General features: G+C 40.4%; 1 protein-coding gene across 1 annotated transcript in view; it reads left to right on the top strand.

The window, feature by feature from the left end:
- LOC121176663 (adhesion G protein-coupled receptor L3-like) overlaps positions 1 to 23077 on the top strand; it is a 210133-nt gene that overhangs the window by 156967 nt on the left and 30089 nt on the right. The window contains exons 12-15 of the mRNA XM_041030692.1: positions 6743 to 6926; positions 11399 to 11521; positions 13276 to 13481; positions 15987 to 16163. Of these exons, the coding sequence (XP_040886626.1) occupies positions 6743 to 6926; positions 11399 to 11521; positions 13276 to 13481; positions 15987 to 16163 (690 nt within the window). The remainder of the gene's footprint in view (positions 1 to 6742; positions 6927 to 11398; positions 11522 to 13275; positions 13482 to 15986; positions 16164 to 23077) is intronic.

Here is a 23077-nt window from a genome sequence, read left to right as displayed (position 1 = left end):
GTCTTTCAATACAAAGAGCTTAATTTGCTACTTCAGTTACATATTAACAGTTCAACCTGTAGCAGTCTCCCTGTCTCAGTTGATCCTTTGCAGATGAAACAGTGATTTATCGTGACTACTTTTTCATCTTTTTCAGTTGCTAATAAACAGTGATATCTGCTACATGTCATAGTCAATTTAATCCCACTGAACAGAATTTGGCCTTGATAAAGTGACAGAGTGTATAATGATCTACTCCCTGTGTTCTGCATATCCCCTGCAGGAATGTGTGCCTGTTGTGCCCTTTGATTTTGAACAAACACAATGAAAATGGCGGCCTTCCTCCTGTGCCTTTTGGTCATATTAATGGCAGCTTGTTTATTGGCAGTGACATTATGGTCGTCCAATTACTGTGATTATTTCCATATATGTTGTACCAAGCTGAAGTCAAACACGCTAGCTTTGAAATAGCTTCGTCCTCCGGCAGATTCTGTTTTTTTGTTTTAAGTTGAAGATCTGGGATTTATAATAAATTATGCCATGCATAGCCCTGCTTCAAAATATAAAAGATCAAAATAATTTATCTTGTCTTAGTAGAAGCCAAGTGAGTGTGAATTTGTAGGCTACAGGGAGGATATCCCTGTATAGACCTTTGCAAGCAAAGATGAGCAGTGGGAGTGTCAGAGCGCTGGATGACCTTAGAGCAGGCGAAACGGAGGGAGGCTCCTCGTTCGGGAGTGTAACGAGATGATAAAATTTCCATGGTAGTCAATTTGTTGAAAGATGAAGATAACCACATCCTTATAAACAGAGACCTCCTCATCTGGCTGCGGAGAGTTCTGCTTGAGTAATCTGTGTGAGCTGTTTCTGCTCACACAGTGGGGAGAGTGGAAGGATCCCTCCAAGCATTCAGGGATTTTTTTTTATGTGTTTTCTTCATTAGATTTAAGTCTTTTATTTAAACATGTAGTCTAAATAAAAGTGTTTTTAATCTTTTGCGAGCACTAACAAATAATGGTGGTCATTAAAAGCTGGTAGAAGCCTGAGTAGGTGTGGAATTACCTGTACTCTGAAAGGTACCCTGTGGAATATTTGACCACTGTTAACACTGTGGAGCTAATAATGCTTTTATGAGCTCTTATGAGTGGAACCTGGTTTTTGTTTTTCTGTTGTGTGTGCACACGGAGGTGGCTGTGATGTGCCAAGAAAAGCAACAATGCTACAACAAAAGCAAGGAAGATAGTGACTACAAGCTTGCAAATATGGATGAAAACAAATTAAATGTCTTTAATGTTTATTTCCACAACGCTAAATCCATCTGCACAACGTAGTCATGTTATACTTGGCAATATACTGCTTTAAAGCTTCCCTTTTAAACATAAAAGTAAAGCAATACTAGGAGGAATTATGCATTTTGATGAGCTGACAGGCTTTTAATGTGAAACACTCGTGCAGGAAATGTTTAGATTCATCGACAGTAGCTTTACAGTGATTTACTGGATGAGTAAATGGAAACAACTGGCATTAATTAGTAAATGAAAACAGTAGTTTTGTTCGTTGTGAGAAGCTGATGGAATTTGCATTGTGAAATACTCAATTTACTGAATTTAGTAAGACAGTAGGTAAATATGGATGACGTTTTGAGTTTGCCTTGACAGCGAACATTATTAACAGCAAATTAAAACAGCAGGAGATCAGGAATCTTGCAAAAATGCAATTAGATATATCTATGAAACAGAAAACTTAAAGGCATGTCTTTAGTCTAAGTCTGTTTCAGGTGAAGAGTTGCCTATCTCTTCAGCTGAGGCAGGTTGCTTCTGGGGAATTGTACAGTAGTAAGATGAAACCTAAGACATAAGACAAGAAGCGCAAAGGTAATCCCTTAGTAACTCACATACAGTACACAGACAACCACCCGCTTACTAGAGAGAGAAAGTTTCATGAAATATTAAAGAAGAAGGTTGCCGAGGTTCTAAAAGAAGACAGATGATTTGGCTAGCAGGTAAAATGAAACAGGCGAGAGAGGCAGAAATGATGCAATGGCTTCACCTGTACCAAGAGACATCTAGTCAGATAGAAGAGGACAGTGAGAGCAAGATATCCCACCTTGTTTGTGTTGTGTTTTTTCCCCCCCATTTTGAGATCAGCCTTCAATGTTAGTGGGAGAAAACAAGTGAGGGGAACCAACTGGTGAACAGGAAGGGAGGGGTGAGGAGGAATGAAGGGATGGGGAGCTGAGTGCACACACGCCAGAAAGGGAAGTGAGGGAGATCAGCCTCAGTCAGAATCAATTTCCCAGACCCAGAGTTCATTTCATCAATCAGCACACAGATAGAAGCACACACACCATGGGGTTGGCTTGGACTCGTGCCAAGCGAACACTAATGTCCACCTCTCCCTTCCTTCCTTCTGCATTGGTATAAATGGTCTGTGCACTGCAGCTTTTCACGCCCAGTCATCATCCTCGTTCCAAGTGGAACATTCCAGCAGTGAGCCCAGTTAACGATTAGCATTTCCTTCCATAACAGGAACTAGAATATAGCCTTTTTTTTTTTTAATACATTCTTTCAGTACAGGAAAATAAAATAAGAGTTTGCAGCAGCAGAGTTAGCTGCTACATTTGACAGATGGAGTGGCAGTGTGCTAATAGCGGTAAAATAGCAGCAAGCCGCCATCACATCACTATGATGCAACTGCACAGAGTATGACGATGGTAGCGGTGTGCTGCTTGGGTACACCCCCACCCTTAGTCACCCACTCCTGCACGCTTTTACACTGAGGCTGGAAATGATGCTCTTCTCACACTGATTTCATGAAATTGTGTAGAATGAGCCCAACGTTTTCAGAATGTAATGAGCCAACTATGGGAGAAGCAAGATTCCCCTTATGGGAATGGGTTACATAGAGGACACAAAAATACATACAGGGAGGGTTCCAGCATTGAATTAGCACCAAGGCAAGAAAAAGCATGGTGGCCTGGTTGGGGTATATATACACTGGTGCCCTAAAGGCCTGATTCAATTTAAAATTTTTTGTTTTCAGCTTATTTTTTGATAAACCAACCAACCATGGCCTTAAACCTCTTGCCCTACCCATAACCTTATCATTGACCTCTTTAAACAGATTATAACATGTTAATTAGTGAACTTTAAAAATGCAGAAAGGTTGAATTTGTTAATTTTGCTCAAATTAATTGCTTCCCACTTTTTCCAGCCTCTAAGCTAAGATAAGCTAACTGGCTGCTGACGACAGCTTCATGGGAGTGGCATCAGTCTGCTCACTCTTTGCAAGAAAGTAAATAAGTATATTTTCATAAAATGTTGAAAGATTTATATAGCCTCAAATGAAGCTTTACTGGGGCCAGTTTAAGAGCAACTGTTTGAACTCCAATTGGGAGCTAAACTAAACCACTGTCAGCATGAGCTGTCATGTGGGTTTTCGGCTTTTTGGATGTTGCCACTTGGGTCAAACTAAACCCATCCATTAACCTTTGAGGGTCCATTAAATGGTTTTAAGATTTTTTTTTTTTTCCTGTGGTTTGATGCATTTTTTATCAAATGGAACTTTGGGATTTAACATTTGGAGGGATTTTGAGTTTTAAAGTATGTGGGACAGGGCCTGCAAAGTGGACATTAGTCCTCGCTGTGTGCTGTTGTCACTTTCTACATGGACAAAGAAGAAGAAGAGGGTTGTGTTTTTATCCTGCATGTGATTCCTGTGACAGCACAAGTCATTTTGAGAATCTTGTTGCCCAGATACACAGCTTTGACACATGTTCTCACTGCTTATAATTTTAGAAACAAAAAATATACTTACAGGTTGTGCTTGGTAGGAGCAGTTGGCGGGACCAATCCAAATCATATGATGACATTTTATTGGATAGACTTTTACTTTTACATGCGCCCCTGGGTGCAAAATCTGTCATAAAAATATTTTGATATTTAACAGGAAAAAGAACTGGTGGCTTTGATATAAAAACATGTAAATATGCATTTTGACATGTATTTGGCATCAGAGCCATAGCTGGGATTTAAGTAAAAATGCAGACATTTAAAAAGCCAACCACAAAGTCCCAGGGAAAAAATATATTAAGGACATGATATCATTGTCCTCAATGATAGCTTTAGCACTTTTTGTCACACATAGATAGCTGAACAAGCTTTTTTACTTGTCCAAATTGTTGATAACAGTAGGTAAACTGTTTTACAGAACAAAGACAGAAAAATGGTTCAGGTCAATGTACAGTATTATGATGGAGGAGCGTTACTGTCCCTGCACAACAATCAGGTTTGCTTCTAAAAATTCTTACACATAATGTAACTGTTTATTATTCAGCCTTCAGAAACACTTTTTGGCAACAGAAATGCTTTTCCTTTTGGTGATTATAATCACTAAAGGTTACATATTTTGCCTTACATTGTTTGTGTGCTGCTTTATGCAAGTTCAGGTAATTGTGTCATTAGCAAAGCACCTGCCTTCCAACAGTCTTCATGTCATAATTTCATTCTGCGGTCTGAATGAGGCAAAATTGGCATGCTATACGCATATTAATAACGGTAATGAATAATTTGCATGACAGTGATTTGCTAATCTATTGCATGTCCAAATGATGCACAATGAGTGAATGTCAGCTTTATTGCCTTTCTTAGGTTGATTTTGTAAATGCCTGAAGGGGGTAAGAAAACAGATCTTTATTCTAATATTAATTTTTGATACACGGTACCCCATAGACCCTGCCCTTGGTTGTTTTATCCACTCTTGTTTATCAATTATCTATTGAATATTCCCTCGTCATGAAGTTTCTGACCCATCCCTCAGGCTTTGGGAATAGGTCAGAAACCTTTCTGTACTTCTCTTCTGCATGTGAAAAAGCGAGACAGCCTCCTCTGCAAGTCCATCAGTCCTCTCCCTGAAGAACCATTATTTCAGTTTTTTAAGAAGTGCTGGGGAAAAAATCTTGCAGTTGTGAACAAAGAGGGAAAAAAAAATTCAGTGCCTGAAGAAAAAGAGCTCCTTAATTGAGAGTGAATCAACCTCTGCCTCTAGCTGAATGTCAAAAGGTGTGAATGGAGATTGGCTGCAGATAATGAATAATTACATCAAAGTTGGTAGACTTCCCATGCATGTATGTGTGCAGTGTGTAGCTGTGCTGGTTTGCGTGTGTGTGTGTGTGTGTGTTCGTATATGTTTCTGTATACAAGCAGGTGCAGAGGTGTGTTTTTACTCTTGCGTCAGTGTCTCAGTGTGTGTGTGTGGTTGTGTCTGGGTGTAGGCGGCTTAATGTGTGCAGGGTATGTTTTGAATTAGCAAAAGCCAGCTGGTGCTATTTGAAATTCTCAACCAGCGCCAGTGAATTGAATACAATCAGCCCTCCGTCTCCTCTTGCTATCACAGTGCTTTGAAACAAACATACAACTTAACGTTATCAGGTAATTGGGGGGTCCATCACAGTTATGCTTTCTGACTGTAAAACCAGCCCCCCCTCCACGTCTCAGTTTTTTTTTTTTTTTTTTGTGAGAAAATCAGGAATTCATTTCATACACTCGAGCACAAGATTTCTCTTATTGCCTTTGGCTTTATCCGCATGCTGTTTTGGACTCACACTAAAACTCTTACTCCCTTTTATAATCCATTGATCAAAAGGGGGATCTAAGCAAAGTTCAGAGAGAACTTCTGCAGCATGACACCCCCCTGTTTTCTACATACATCATAGCTTCCACTTTCAAGATGTCACAAGTGTGTAAAGTGGCTTTTGAAGAAGCGCAAACGGAGTATTAAAATTTGAACACATTTTTTATCAGATGTGTGATTTTCTCTGTAGAGCATGGAGTGTTACTATTATTAGAAGTGCAGGAAATTTCTTATAATTATGCGTTTGACCACCTACTGTACTGTAATGGCTTAGAAATAGCTTTTTTCCAAGGGCAGTCAGGCTCATTTTGTTCTTCAGAGCAGTGGTACTGGGAATGAATTGCTTTGGTTGACCAATTAGTATTCTATTCATAAATCTTGCCATTGGCATTTTTAAATCTTTAATGACCCTTAATTTTTCATCTTGTCTTGAGAATGTTCTTGTTTCTTCCTTGCTTACTAGCTTCAGCATTGTTTTGTGAAGATTAAAGAAGGCATAATAGTTGTTCAATGCCATTAATATGCCGAAAAGATTTCAGCTGAATGGTTGCAGATAGCTGCTCCCAGCAAATACCTTGTACATCCATTGGAATGTCTCAGTGTTGTGGTTATTTTTTGTAGTGCCTTTGTGTATTGGGATTGTCTGCATGGAAGAACATTTATCACACCAATTAAAGACTCTAGCCTCAGGTCATGTAAGAATTGGCCTCTAGTCTTGTAAGCATTGGCTCTGATTCATTTACATGATTAATTCTTCCTGTAGATAAAAGGAAACAGAAACAAAAGCAAGCTAGCATCATATCCAGTGTCATTATACATTCAGGTGTTGCTGCTACAAGTTGACGATCCATGTCCAAAAGCATAACTTGTAAATGAATTGGAAATAGGGTCATGAAATTGCTCAGTAGAAAGCTGATTAAAGAATTTTCAGTTCAAATGAAAAAGACAGGGAGAAAAAGTCTTCATGCTTCTTCCTTGCACAATCCCACAGGATTGTATGATTTGTTTTTTCAGTCCTGAACTCTCTTTGATCTTCCTTCACTCAAACCGTTTACCAAATCACCATGCAAACAAAAGCAGTCCCACGCCAGCTTAGCTTCTCTTCACTAAATCAATGATTTGGGCTCCCCAGGCCATGGTGGAGACGGTCAACAATTTGCTGCAACCGCAGGCCCAGGCGGCGTGGAGGGAGCTGAGCACTGGCGAGCAGCTGAGGGCCGCCACTATGTTGCTGGACACGGTGGAGCAAGGGGCCTTCGTACTCGCGGACAACCTGCTGAAGACGGACATTGTGCAAGAGAACACCGACAACATCCGTGAGTATATGTCTTTGAATGCTTCTGTAGCTCTTTATCTCTTTTTTTATTATGTAGCTCCTCTGTCCTTAACAATGCATGACATCATTTTGTGTTTTTGAGTAATTTAACGTGAATCAGTCGATCCAGCCAATATCTGATCCACTTAATAAGGTCAACATGTTCAGGGCTAATACCAGTGTAATGGGCTGGATGGGAGTATTTCATACTTCTGCAAACAAATGATTTGTTTAGTTCATGGAAAAAGTATAAGTATCTGCATTTCCTATTTTATTTGTCAGGGATGAAAACATTAAAAATTGAGTGCCAGCAAGCAAAGTACACTTTAATTTGGTTGTCTTCATTTGCATGAGTAAACCAGCTTGGACAGAATTAAGTTAATTTCTCTTCAAGCAGCTGGGAAACAGATTATTAGCTCAGCTGGAAGACTTAGCATAGTTAATTATAATATTTAGAGAATTAGAAGGTAAATATAAAGAGCTGGATGTTGGGTATGGTCTTCCTAATGTTTTCCAGTGGTGTTTTTCTGGTGTGTGAAGTGTTTCATCTTTCAGTGTTCTTGTCCATTGTACAGGGGTTAGAAAGTTCACCACACTGCTATTGATTCAGGGTGCTGTCATATTGGCAGCAGAGCATTTGAGGCTGTGGAACAAGTGTCAAGGTCACTGGATTAATGCTTTCTCCCTCCCAGGAGGTTAAGTTTGGCAGGGCTGTTTATGGCTGACGGCAGTTAGCTGTAAATTGACAATCATCTGAAATGATTGTGTTTATATTCATATCAATTATTAGCCGGAATTAACCACTAGTCGTGCAGATCAGGGATCAGCGCTCATTATTCAGTGTATAGATAGCAAGTGAGCGCCGATAATGGAACTTCTGTCGTTACTGTTTTCCCTAGTGGGGCTTTTGAAAACTGGATACATCAGTTGTTGAAAAGTAGAATATATTAAACCAGCAGTTTACATTGAGAATCATTTACAAAGCACAAAATGGAATTAAATAAGTTCTTTTGCAGACAGTGGCTACTGGGGCAAGGGGAGTTAAGAAAAAAATAACGTTATGATGTATCGCCCTCTTCTCTGAACGTTTTTTTTTTTTTTTTTTCAAGTTCCTGCTGCCATGGCAACCTAAAAATATAGGTCTACTGACTTAAAAGGAAGCAAGCGTAAGGAGAATTAATAAAATAGATTTTATTGTATCTGGCACACAATTCATCTGGGTATTAAGGAGATTCTGGGCTCGTTTGGAGAAGGGAATGAGACGATGCCTGCACAACTTTATAGCACATAGTGGTAGCCTGGTTAATTATGTGCTGGTGACATGTTTACTAGGCCTTATCTCTCTGTTTGCTCGGCTTATTTTTTTCAGCCAGTTGGCTCCCGCAATCGCTCATGCCATGCAGGGTAGTTAAATGAGGACAAGGAAGCCCATTTAAACATTGATAATCACTGCAGCAGCTAATTATTGATCTCTCACATTGAATTACAAATAAAGAGAAGGGTGTTGCAGGTGTACTGTAGCTCACACACATTGCACCTGGTGACATGCTCTCAATGTCAGCGTGAGCCAGAGTTTCTTTGCTTTAAATTGAAACTTAAACAGTAAGGATGCCTTGTTCTAATTTTAGGATTATGATGATAATGAGATCTATTTTCTTTGCTTTCAGAGAAAAAGGATATTTCCTCACCCTTTGTGTCTGTGTTTGTGTTTACACGTCACAGTGCATGTGCTCGTCTTGGGCTTTGTCTGCACGAGAGGGTGCTTCACTCTCTGCATGATAATCTTATGAACAGATTTTTGCCGATTAGCATGTTATTTAAACCGGCTTTGAAGGTATAGCCTTTGGGTCCAACAACTACTATGGCATCAAAGAAATTCCCTAAAGCCCATCGTAAGCTCTTTTACACAACCACACAGGGGAAAGCGAATGAGAGAGGGAGAAGAAAAATGCTTCCTTTATTCTAAAGGCAGGCTTGGAATCCAGGGAATGGTGTGCTATCTGGGGTATTGTCTTAGCTAAGTTGAATAGGAATGTATCACCAAAACCCCCTGGCCTTTGCAAAAGCACAAGAGAATGTTAATACAAAGGTTTTTGTTGTTTTTTTTTTTTTCTTTAAGAGAAAGTATGGGAAGCCTTGGTATGAGAACAGATACAAAGGAAGGATTTAATGTGGCCCCCTTTGTAGCTTTTCGTGGGCGCTAACCTTTATCAAAGTCAGAGGTGTCATAGTCCGCTGACACATCAGCTGAATGCCTTATCAGGCTTAATGAAGTTTCTATTTCTCGCGCTTGACAAAGTGCTGTTTCAAGTTGAGATTTTCCACTGCAGACTAATCTGACAGACACTTTGTGTGTTGCTGTAGCAGTGAGTGCCATTAACGTGGTGCCTGGGCAGAAGGGAGTGCAGGATCGATGTCCATGAAAATGTAGATTTGGCCGACTCATGGTCGGACAGATGAAGGGAGCCTATATAGTCTCGGGACACTAGTCTGAAACTGATCATGACATCACCTTTGGGAGGAAAAATAATTCAGTCTGTGCCTTATTGACCATTTTAACAGATGGTTTTACGGTAAGATCTGGAAGGAAATGTTATGCTGTTTGTGGGATCTCTCAATGAATCCAATCTTAATATAATAATATAAAATCTTAATAATATTAAATCTTAATTAAAACAAAACTAAAAATACAGCACATAAGGGCAAGGTTGAGGGGGGGGTTGGAAGGAGATGAAGCAGCAGCAAATGGTGTTGGCATGAGTGTGTGTTCATTATATTACATGTGTCAGATTAAAATAGCCATGTTGCACACCTGTACGTTTAAGAGTGGACGTTTCTTGTCAGCTGGTGGTTGAACGCTGATGAAGGAGCCAGTGACTGTGAAAGACGGAGGGAACAGCTGGTGCCAGTTAGCCAGTGCAAGACTCAATAGTGGCTAAAAAGTGTCTTCCTTTGCATAAACCACAGCATTACTACGTGACTTTCCATGTGAGATGCCACCGCAGTACTGGCAGCTTGTTTACTTAACACCTACAACCTGGATTACTCTATACTGCTCACCTCTTCTTTTGGAATGTGACATTTGTGCACCTTCTTTTCTATATTTCTCCCTGGCACTGTAATAAATCAGTGGATTCATCTCGGTGCTTTGGGAGTTAATGTGACATTTAGGAATGCCTAGACTTCACACAGGTCACCGGTACTTGAGATTAGAGCACACTCAACTGCTTTATTAAACTGAATTGTATCATAGTATAATAACTTTGATGGAATGAGCTTTTTATTTCAGCCAGGCTCCTATCAGCAGCTCATTTCCCTCTGCTGTATGACGCCAGAGTCTTTGAACCATAAATTAGGAGCTTGCTTCAGACACAACAGCTGTTGCGCTGCCGCAGAAGCGAGCTCGTCTTCCCTCGCTGGTCTTTATCTCCTCCTTGTATCTCTCGCTCTGTCTGCTCTTCACGAGAAAAAGATTCCTTGAAATGAACGTGTCTTTCTTTTGTTTCAAAGGACGAAGACAACCTTTGTTTTTTTTTACAGTTTAAGAAGAAACAATGTCACCTGAACACTTTATAATCACTTGATTAAGAAGCCTATGGTGAGACACTAACCTCCCCTGCACACACAGAGTTGAGAGGGAGGCAGTCCTTCAAAGCGGTGTGAATCAAGACCGGATGTGTTACATTTAGTGCTCGTTGGAGATGCACTGATTAATAGAATCAGCTACTACAGGAGGATGGCTTTTAGAATCAGAGATGTGTTTGAAGTTTGCCGCAGTCTCATGTAGTTGTTAGGTCTTTACCTGATGGCAGTGATGACAAGTAGATCACACACAGGTCAGGTGCAAAAGCATCTATGATGAGTTTTATTGTTCATTTAGTTTTACACTTTGATTTAGACATTTGCACCTGCTGAAAGCATGTTTTTTTTTTTAAGTCTCAAAGTTAGCACATGTTGACTCTAATAGACAAAGGGAAAGCCTTGTTCATGTGCTGTGGGATTAAAGGTTGAGATAGAAGAAAATTTCCAGTGTTTATGATTTGCGAGAACTGACATCAGCAGAGAACTTACTGTAAAACTGCCGTGTATGGTCAGTGGAGCACATTTCCATCCATTAAATTTAATTGCCATGAATAATGGACTTTGGCTGATGTGACAAATCCATGTTTTCCTTTTTTAGGCACCTGAGTGTTACTTAACGCAAGTTCTATGCATGGGAAAATTCAGAAAAGACTTGGATATTGAAGAGACCGATATTTTAAAAATTATTAAACGATGTGACAGTGTGTGTGCTATCAATCTTCTCATCTTCCCTTTTAAGACATCAGCTGAAGTGGAATATTGAAAACTGTTCTGCCTCTGCAGTTTCTTGACTATAGAGTTTTATGTCTTTTAGCTTGTGTGTCATAAAGAACGAAATGATTAATTATTACTAAATGTTGTCTTGCTGGGGTTTGTTCTCTGTGTGCGCAGAGCTGGAGGTAGCGAGGATGAGCACAGATGGGAATTTGCCAGATCTGAAGTTCCCACAAACTGGAGGACAAGGCAACTCGATCCACCTCTCTGCTAACACGCTAAAGCAGCACGGACGAAATGGTGAGTAGTCAAACCTTTGAATGTGCTTTTATTGGTCACCCATTGTTGCTTTGGAGTGTAATCATGCCTTTTGCACAGCTTCACTAGGTGAGTTACTCAGATTGGTGATATAACAGAAATTGTACAGACAAACTGTTAGTTGACTATAACAGAAATCCTGTTGTATTACTTGAAAAGTTTCTGGGTTATAAGAGCCTCTGTAATTTAATCAAAAATTCATTTTGTTATTTTTCCTTTTCCAATTCTGGATGGGACACTGAATGAGGCTGCAGTGGTTTTGTAGGGATTTCATTGCACATGCTGGTGAATAACTTTCAAATTGCCTCCCAAATCCTTTGTTGGGCTGCATATAAAGCACAGGGATCATGCTGCAGTCTTCAAATAGGGCCCTGGCTGTAGAATTAGTTACGTTCAAGTGCTGCCTCTAAACTGTAAATGAGGCAGTTAGACACAATACATAGCTATCTTCAGGAGCAATGCAGCCCCATTTTTAGACTTTATTATCAGCTCATGCAAATCAGAATCGACTCAAGCTGCGCCCGCTGCCTCTCCGCTGGATGACTAAGTCCATGTCCAGCCGTGCCCAGGCGGATCATTATAGCAGGGTGGCGGATATTTCTCCATCTTCCAGTGCTATAGCACCCAAATTGTTTTCTTTTCATCTGATTGAGTGATCTCAGTAACGGTAGAGGGAACTTTCTTTCATATCAGTGTTCGAAAGGGAGACAGCAGGAGGGGAAAGGGATGTGTAGGAGAGAGAAGGAGAGGAGGAAATTATTAACAAGAGAAATGCTCGCCTTTAACAGTGCCAATAGAACAGTGGTAACCCCATCTTTTGAATAGCCTACTAAATTAAAAAAAAAACTGTTGATGGAGCAAATATTCCTCCTTTTTTACCTCTTCTGGAACTATTTAGTCTTGACATCGGTTTCTTTTGGGACAGTTTTACCACATACAGTTTCTGATTCATGTGTTAACAAGGCTTCAGCTGAGGGATTGTTTCCACTATTCTTTCTGTTATTATTTCCAGTATTTCTCCAGTGTTGCTGAAGTTCAGCCGTCCAATTTACGAGCCACATAAATAGCATAAAGCTGGACTTCTTCCTTCTTGATGGACTACAGATGGAAGGAAATAAACAGACCCAAATGGACCATCATGCACATTCCTATCCGATTATATTTGTATTAGATGGCATGGCCAAAAGTATGTGGACAATGTGCACCTGCTTTTGGGTACTTTTAGTCTGGGGCTATTTTTCCAAGTTTAGGTTAGATTCCCAGTTCCAACTGAACAAAATCATAATCCTACAACATACAGTTATATTCTAGGTGTCCAGCTTTGTGGCAACAGCTAGGGGACGACCCTCTCCTGTGTCAACTTGACGGTGACCCCATGCATAAAGCGAGGTCCATAAAGAAAAAGGTTTCTTAAAGGTGCTTGCGGTTGCCGCTCCCTCTGTTGCCCAGCAACACTGAGGTTCTGTGTTTTTAAATGGACACCAGCAGGACACATTTCTCCAGCTGTGGCTATCAGCTACCAATGATTCTTCTAATGAACTGCATCGTACATGAGAGGCAGCTGACATCTACTTACTATGATGTCATTAAGCAAGAAATTATAGATTGAAATAGGTTAGAGGAAATGTTTAGCAACATCAAACAGTTAACTTAAGTTTTACTAACTAATATCACAAGAATACTTCATAAGAATACTTGTGAAAGACTGAACTCTTTACCCAATCATCCTCTTGCAGGTGAGATTCGGATAGCATTCGTCTTATACAAACACATCGGAGTCTACCTTTCAACGGAGAATGCCAGCATGAAGCTGGGCAGTGAAGCCATGGCTACCAATTACTCTGTCATTGTCAACTCACCGGTTATAACGGCTGCCATCAACAAGGACTCTAACAAAGTCTACCTCTCAGACCCAGTCATTTTTACCATCAGACATCTTCAGGTAATTTTCTGCGTCTGTATGAGTGTGTATCTCTGAGTGGAAATGTGTTTTGTTTTTATTTTCATGTTAATGCCTCTGCTTTCGATGTGCTTTTTTGTCCCTTTCACTTTCACACACAAAAAAAAACAAAGAACACTTGCACATTCACTCTCTTGACAGAACTCTTCCATCACAATTTTCTTTATCCCTGGGACGCAGCAAAAAATAGAAAAATCCCATCTCAAACCAAGAAACTTAAGCTAAAATAAGGAAATTTTATTCAAAGATAGGTGTAAAAAATTAAATTTGTCGCAAACAACATTGCTCACAAGGTGGTGCCGGGGATGCATGTTGTCGTTTATTAGTTTGAACAAATACCAGCCTGATCTCCTGAACAAATATCAGTCTTATTGAGCCTCACTGGAGGCTGCTTAGTCATTGTGGGAGTCGCGACTTCTCCCTCTTGACTCCATTATCTTCTCCACACTCTGCTACCCTCGAAATATCCCTGTTTTGTCTACAAACAGCGCCTTCAGCGATTATCAGGGATGTTGAACAACCATAAGAGAATTGCAGCGGGTCTCATGTGTAGGAGGGACCTGGAAGGAAGCAACAACGGCAGAAAAACACAGAGCACAGAGGGATGGAGAGAGTAAAAGGACGATAGCTTATGGATGTCAAAATTAAATGGCTGGAAAATGTCAAGGGGCGATGTCAGCGTAGTTATTGCTGTGACTCACCTACCTTAAGTGTAATTTGTAATTTGGACTGTAGATTCAGTAATTTTACTGTTGGTCAAATGTTGGGGCACTAGCGCTTTTATACCCTTTTTCTTACTCAGCTCAAGTAATTTCAATAAAACAGTGCCCTTTTGGAAAAGTGTATTTCTGCACTATAGCTTCTTCCACTTCACAACACTAGAGAGCACCAGGAGAGCTGCTGCTGCAGTTGTCATTTCATCACGTTAAAGAGTCATAAACATACAGACATTTACATATAGAATACATTTTGTGTACACTGAGGGCTGTATAATTAATCACAAAATAATCATGATTACGGTTTTGGCTTCTGCAATTAATTAAACTTGATTGGATGCAATATTGACGTTTTGCGTATAGAGTGGTTGCTCTGGTGCATCAAATCAAGAGCTCCCTATTCTCTGGTAAACTGGTGAACCAATCAGTTTAAGTTATTGTGAAGTGAATCCTCTGATTAACTGGTCTCTGCTTCCCATGCTTGGTTATGGCTGCAGGCAAGAACATTTTCTTATTCTTCTCTGTGGGGATAAATCATTTTTTACTACAGTTATATTATCTTTTTTTTTTTTTTTAATTTGTATTTGGCTCCTAGAATCAAAGACTGATAAATAATAGTCATTATCATAACTGCCTGATGAAAGAAAAACAATCATATCACTTTAGCCATAATAATGCAGCCCTAAGTTGGCTGAATGTGAGCCCCATGCAGCCAATACTGGAGCAAATTGTATGGGTGAAATACTGTCTGTCTGACATGTTGAGTCAACTTGAACTTGCCCTTGAAAATGAACCTCAGTTATATGGACTCTGATATTAAGCAGGGGGTTCCTATTTTTCAGGCTTCCCACCGTTAAGTCCCCCTCTCAACCATGAGGCTTTGGATCACTGGTCTTGTGGGATGATGATGTGTCCTCTAGTTATTGTTTCGCTTCCTTGCCTCACCACTTAATGGGACCAATTAAAGTCATTAATGGGACAGAGGGTCATGCTATCTCCTTGCTGTGGAATATTTTACACAGGGTTTGGGTCTGTGAAGGGTAAACTCAATCAGCGGCAAATTTACATTCACAGAGGATAAACCTGATTAGACTAATTACCCTAGAGCAAGTGTGAAACTATGAAGAACTGCTGCTCCTCACAGTGTTTATAGTAAGAAGGAAGATACATTTAACCTTGGAAGCTGTGAGTCACTGAGGAAAGGATAGTGAGTCACTTTTTCTTCTTTGTTTCCGAGGCTACTAAAGAAATTGGGCTCAAGAGGGAAAGGCTGTTGATGTATCTGTTTATCAGCAGTTATGTTTTGCTGTGCTTGTGTGTTACCCAACCTCAGTGTTGCGGATGACTTTTATAAAATGGCAAGCGAGATAGCGGGGAGGCGTGCTTGTCGTTAGGGCCGTAGCCTGGCGCAGACAGCGGTGGTGCCCATTAAACAGTGGGGCAGTCCATTGTCACGCAGTGAAAGTTAAAGAGAAAGGTCAAAAAACACAATGAAAAACAGGCATGGGGCCGCTTGATGCTGTATGACAGTAAAACCACCTGCTATTCACTTTAGAATAGATATGGATTGCAGGGGGAAAAATAGCTTGTTTTCAGGATGTTTATTCTGGAAACAAAGGAATGTAGAAATGGACAGAGCTAATGTGTGGTTAACTCCAGAGCCCTGTATTTCACCTAGCAGGGGACACTGTGTTTTTCTCTTTTTAATTCTACTCTTTGTCTGATTCTATTCACTTATGTATATTTTCTATTTCATATTTCATCCTAACAGCAATCTGAGGAGAACTTCAACCCCAACTGTTCATTCTGGAGTTACTCCAAGAGAACAATGACCGGTTACTGGTCGACGCAGGACTGTCGTTTGCTAGGCACCAACAGGACACACACCACATGCTCCTGCACCCATCTAACCAATTTTGCTGTCCTCATGGCTCATGTGGATGTCAAGGTAGGCCAGCTCTTTTTCCTTTCTTGCTTCTCAATGGGCCCATTTATCCTCAAAAATGTGCAATTTATGAAATGCAGTTGAGAGAAATGAAAATGCATTCAGCCATCACGGTTTTCAGTCCATTCCAAAATGATTGGTTGACAAGAAAAGTAAGGTCCAGACAGTGTAAAGTATTGTGAATCAGAATGCATCCCTTTCATTTCTGTTTGCCAATATGTTTTATAGTTCCCTTGCTTTTTAGTTCACAGGGTAAAATACACAGATAATTGTTTTCTGACCTTCACAGCACTTGTAGACTAACACTGAAAAGGACAATACACACTCTGTTCATATGGTTTTAAACAATGACCCTGTTAGTGTAAAGGGTGTATTGATTGCAGCCACGTCAAACCTCCAATGTGTGAATTAGCTTAAATATACTGTATATACACACCAGTGTGTGGTGTGTTTTGTGTACTAATGTCTCACAGCAGCAGCACAATTCTTGTTTACAACACACATTGTGCTTTGGTTATATAAAAAATATTTGCTGTATATCTTTTAAGCTCCATATATGAGATGAGCCATTTGATTACAGTTACTAAAGAACTATGCCTTTACCTCTCTGTTTACTGCCTCTCTTTGTCTGGCAACGTTTGGAAGTTATTCATTGTTTTATAATAACACAGAGAGTAAGGGATTGGATTGGCGGTTCCCCTTTGGAAGTTAGAAAAATAACCAGATTTGTGTACATCTAACACATCTCAGCAATCTTATCTTGTCTCTAGGTAGTAATTTAGCTTTGTAGCAAATATGTAATTTCCACAACAATACATGATGCAGCTCTGTGAATGTCAATATTATATATAGTTTGATGCTTTGGGAAATTGTTTGAAATTATTTGCTGGCTCAAGAATCGATAATTGACTGGAAGCAGAGGGAAACAGTTAGCCTACCTCTCTCCAGAGTTAAAGAAAAAAAAAAAATCAGTGCTTTTTAACCTGAGTAATTTCACATTTTAGAAATTAGCCTAACAACCTTCAAAGTTCAAGTACACTGACCAGCATCTCTTAAACTCAGTGATTAATGTGCTGTATCTTGTTTATTTTATCCGTACACAAGACAAAATGTTAAGAACAGTGTTGTTTTGAGCTATTGAGGTTCTGGTTAGAACCTCAATAGAACCTCAATATATATATATATATATATATATATATATATATATATATATATATATATATATATATATATATATATATATATATATATATATATATATATATCATCTCCTAAGTCCAGTCTTTTTTCTAAGCTAAGCAAATGGCCTCTTACTGCAAACTCCATAGTTAGTGCTCAGAGTGGTATGTTCTCCCCTTTAACTTTTGGCAAGTAAACAAAAAAATGTCTTTACCAATAGGTTGAGGTGAATTTTACTTGTGAAATATTTAAGTTTGCTACTTAGAAATGTTGAGAGCCAAACCTAAATGTATTTGTTGAATTTGGTGGGATTTAGTTTTGGATTGAAGCTGTAACACCCCTGTCCCCAATGTTAAAATTTTAGTTAATCTGAGCCATTCCCAACTATTTCTTTTATTTACGCTTCAATGTGTTTATTTATTTGTGTATTTATTTATTTCAGTAAATACAGGAAGGAGGGGAAAAAAAAACATTTACATGGTATCCCCACATTGTGGGGTTCTCTCAGTGCACCATTTGTTTTTGTGCCTTCAGGGTAGCCACAGAAACAAAGTGAAATAAGTGCAGTACAGTAAGTGTGATTTGGAATAGAGGAGAGCAATTAACGGGGAGGTGCTAATGGAAGTTGAACAAAAAAAAAAAACGGTTCTAGTAAAAAATTTATAATTTGGCTGTGAGATTTGTGTAGAGTGATTACTGTGGGCAGCTCTCATGAAGCTGAAAAAATAGAAATGGAAAGGAAACAGGCGAAGAGGACAGAAATGGGAAAAATCGAGCAAGCTGGAGATGGAAAAGGTAGGAGAACTGCCGGTCAGGAAAGAAGCTGTGTTGACGGTCTGATGCTGTCAGACGGCTTAATTATTTCTGTCACAGCAAGTTTGAGGAGGTAGCTGCTGACATAGCAGAGTAGTTCTTGGTATCTGGTATGGCATCTGTCTCTCCAGATCCTCTCTTCTGAATCAGTGGGAGGGAAAAAAAAAAACACTCTGTGAGTGCTGTCCCAGTTGGACCCTGTCTATGAAGCCACTAGACCTTCTTCCACCTCTCTCTATTCCCCAGTCCAATTCTATTTTTCTCACAGATACAATCCACAAACTCAATTGCAAAAACATTCATGCACACAGTCATACACAAAATCTAAAATTGAGTTTTGTTTTGTAGTTGTGTTTCCTCTCTCCACACACATGACTCCAGGGGGGTCTGCTATGGTGCTATGGTGTGGTTTACTTCTAGCTAAAGAGAGCTAGTGTTTGTCACTCAGTAGCCATGACTTTTGGACCCACTTAGCTCTCTGCAGGACTGAAGCCGAGTCTGGAATAGAGAGGGAACCTCGAAGAATGGGAGCCTTCAGCCTTCAGAAAGCAAAGCAGTAAAAAAAAAAAAAGAAAGCAGTAAAAGGATCGCTTTCAGTCAAGCCAGTCCCTAACATTTTGGAAAGCCTGGCTTGCTTGTGGCACTGCATCCACCAAAGGAAAGTGGACGGTAGTTACACCCCAGTTCTGACTGATAGAGGTTTTTTTTTCACCCTCTCTTATTCTTTATCTTTTCCACTTGGATGTAATAAAAGGCAGCTTGTTGGGAGGTGCCACTGAATGGGAGATTCTGAGGCTTTTTATTTGACAAACTGTCACCGTGTTGTATCTGAGAACACAGAGAATGGAGGGAAAGTGGGAGTGTGTGTGCACAAGAGAGAGGCAGAGGAAGAAATTTAAAAAATTGAAGAGACTATCTGTTTTTGTATCCATGGTAACAGAACATACCACAGCTCATCTCTGCATTGTTATTACTCATTACCCTCAGAGCAACAGATTATATTCTAACCTTGTTTATTTCTCAGTGGCATCTCAGAAGAAGAAAAAAAGATAGGCACTTTGTAATTCCACTTTTCCTTTGGAGGACAGAGGCTTGCTAGAGTATCGCCATCATCTTTCATCTCGTTTTGTTTTTTTGGCCGATGGATCGTTTGCGCACTAGTTGAGAGTAATGATAGTGTTATATTCGGAGATCTTTATGTTCAGTTTAATAAGCCGTCGTCTGTATTGCACTGGAACATTTTTAGCATGAAGTTATGATTGCATTCAAAGTGCCACCTACTTCATGCAAAGCTTGAAGTGTCTAAATGTTCCTGCTTTTGCATGTGACATCATGAACGCTGTCATTTTGTCCTTGACGGTGATTTCAAGTTGCCGCACGGTTTTACCGAGCAAAATTCAAATGTGTGTTCATATTTGAGCTCGTATCTGGTAGGAACCGAAGCCAGTGCTTTGTGAAAAAGTTGGATTGTAGACATTGATTTTATCCAAGTGGGATGTGATGCATTGTCATTACCTACCATAAACTTTAGGACTAAACTTTCAGTCTTTTGAGAACATTTGTTATAAAACTAATACATTTCCACTAATGTGCATTTTAACAATAAAACCTTGAAATCACACTGAACCTGACATTAATTGTAAGTGTGGGCAAGGTAAAAAACTTTGCCCACACATTCATATTCATAAGAAACCCTTGAACTAGAATGTACTGTACAATGTGTGAAATTATTAGACACACTCAGCAGTGGAGAAACTCCAGACTGTGTCTCATCGGGATTAATTATGTTTGAAGTCAATTAGTTCCTCAGAATAATTTCTAATTCACATATTGTAGATGTTGGAATGTTGTTGGAAATTTGCGAGGGAGTACCCAAAGATGTTTAGAGCCTTGGTGGTTTCTGATGTAATGGTCGTAACCAAATTACCAAATGTGAAATCTTTTTAAAGTCGCAGACTCACAAGAACTCATTAATGACAAATATCTAAACCCAGCCTTCCTTCTATTTAGGATTACACCCACTCACATGATATCTGTCAGAGGCAGGGGATCAGGTAACTGCCACTTAGACGATCACAAGGGCATGGAGTGCTGTCACTGCTGCCTATGTTGCCACTCAAACCCTTTGTTTGCTAATTTTGGGCTATCTAGCCAGAGAGCTGATGCCTCTGACTGATCCTGCAGTCTGAGCAGAGAAGCGCCGTTGGCCGCATAAACAAATTAAAACTGTACTCAGACGGCAGCTGCTTGTAAGAGATTATATGTCTCTTTTGTATCTTTTCAGAAAAACTGCAAACAGGGTTTTGGAGGAAGCGATGTGAGAGTGGGTGTACTTTGATGTGACTTTGCAAAGAACGCTGATGATTCTAACCTCGAGATGTCCCGTAACTGAGCCTAGAGACATTTACTGCGATCAAAGATGCTTAAAATGTAGTGGAAATAAATTCATTCCGCGCAACTCAATATTGAAAGGCAGGATTTAGCTCTGTCATTAGAGGTGCTGAACTTGCACAGCACATCAAACTTTCAAATTAGATCATTTGACTTCCCTATCATTTGATAATCATGGTGATCTTAACTATTTTTTTTTTTTTTTGGCAAACAGATTAGTCTCTTTGTTGCATGGACCTTTCTGGGTCACTTAGGCTTGCTTCAGGAGATACAGGAGCTCAATGAATGTCACAACAAACACACCATGGACTACTATTTCATCAGGGTCTGCTTTAGACATATTTATAAGATCCCCTAATGGCTCATGCCCATTCAAGCTCCTAAGGCACCTTATTGAACCCTTTCTTTTGAATTTAAGTCTGCCATTTGTGAAGATAGCTAGTGGGCATGAAGAAAAAGAAAAAAAATGTTTTAAATATGGGCTAAAGCACAAGCCCCAGCTCAAGAAATATAGACCTGCTCTGGTTCCACCTACAGGCCATTATTTACGTAGTAGATGTGTGTGCTAAGATAGGCCCCGGGGAGGCATTGAGCTACTGGTAAGTGGCACTATTCCCGACAGACTAGTAAGTATAAATCAATGGCACATCCTACTGGATGATGGAGAGGGTGATATTTGGGCAACATTCATCACTGTCCTCACAGAACATCTCCACGCTGGCACTGTCAGGCAGTAACTATGATGAGAAAGGACAGTCAAGGTTAGTTGTGCAACATATAAGCATGGGAACGCTACTGTACACACCGCAGGAGAGATGGTTCAAAACAAATCTATTTATACGTTTAAAGCACGGTCTCAGAAGACAGAGACCATCTTAACTGCCATAGCAACCGAAATGGATGCTTGGACATTATATCATAGTTATTGTAGCTTAGAACACAGTGTGACATTAGGTACATGTGCTGAATGTCAACTCCCGCCAAGCAAGCTGGAATCTCTCTCCCAGCCCTTTGAAATGTGACGAATTTGCCAGGACCCCTGATTCATATGCCCTCTGTGCAACTGTTCCTCATCCCTATGCAGATCATAAATCGTTGGTCGTACCGTAGGTGAACTTGTCACATGACTCCCTGCAGTGGGCCACTACCCCTCAGCGCAAATGTCTGCCCTGCCTGACCGTATTTCATGAGTCAAAGCCCGGCTCTGGAGGCATATAGGGAGATTTATGCATTTTAATTGGATTGGCTTCATAGCTCCATGCTGAGAGGGGTTCTTTGAGGTATAAAGGATTGACGCTCTGTTCTCTTCACCACTTCACCCTCCTACACTTTTCAGAGACCCGGTCGATAAGATTTTGGCTTTAAACACAGGATGCTATGGTAATTAAGTGCATATGATGTGATGTCAGGTTCAGATGGCTTGGCCGGAATGACCAGTGCTCACTACCACGTCTGCTCCTCCTCGTCAGACTGCTCGAGTGCCCAGAAACCTTATTTCGTGCTATGTGCGAGCAGATAAGGGCCAAAGCCAATCTCCTCAGGCATCTCTGGAATGAAAAATATGTGTGTTTAAGAAATAAGAGAGAAATGTTGGAGAGACAGATTGGAAGACAAATCAAATGTGTACAAACGTGCCTCGCCCCGCTAAGTAACATGGATGCTGTATGACTTGGCTGCCCTTGCAACACAGAGAGTGAATTTCAGAGCAAATTATATCTGCCCACTTTAGAGACCCCTATACGGATTTCCATCACGGAGGCTTGTCGGTGTGAGGTTAGGTGCAGAGGCTCCGCAGATCACATTATTTGCCGTCCTGCCTGGGCAGAGCCCCCAGTTAAGGGAAACTTTTCAGCAGAGACATTGTCATCCCAGAACAAAGAAATCATTTCACAGTAAATCCATCACCCAGGTGTAGATATACTCCCTGCCCTTCTCTCTCTCTCTCTCTCTCTCTCTCTCTCTCTCTCTCTCTCTCTCTCTTTCTATAGCTTTGTCTCTTTTTCCTCTGTTGTCTTCTCTTTCTCTCTGACCTGGCCCCTCTCCAATTGAAGGTGAGATTGTGATGGATAGAGCCTGCAGCCACGGAACAGCTCGCAAGCCCAGGAGACCTTAGGGTCCACTCACAATGCGCTGCAGCTAGTACCACCCACCGCATCAATACCTCTGTCATGCAGTGGACTGAAAACAGACTTATGTGTCCCGTGCACCACACACCTACAGAGTATACAAGCACAAACATCAACATTTGTTGCCACCCACTGCGTAGGCTCTCCTCTAAAGTAAGGCGGCTAAAATCAGCCTTGCTTTCAAACAGACAGACACACATACACGCAGAGAGACGTCTGCTCCATATAACATCTTGCCGCCACCCCCACCCCCCCCAACATATACACAACGGCTCATCAGGCAGGAAAATCAAAAGAGCGCTCTCCCCAGACTCAAGGAGCACTGCGGCTGTTATTGTACCAGAGCCCCTTAATGATCAGCATCTGTTCCCCTCTCTGCTAGCGTTAGCTGAGCTGCCACTAAACAGG

This window comes from Toxotes jaculatrix, chromosome 23 (genome assembly GCF_017976425.1).
Source record: "Toxotes jaculatrix isolate fToxJac2 chromosome 23, fToxJac2.pri, whole genome shotgun sequence".
Classification (NCBI taxonomy): domain Eukaryota; kingdom Metazoa; phylum Chordata; class Actinopteri; family Toxotidae; genus Toxotes; species Toxotes jaculatrix.
Note: the sequence above shows the minus strand (reverse complement) of the source record. Positions and strands in the feature narration are given on the sequence as shown.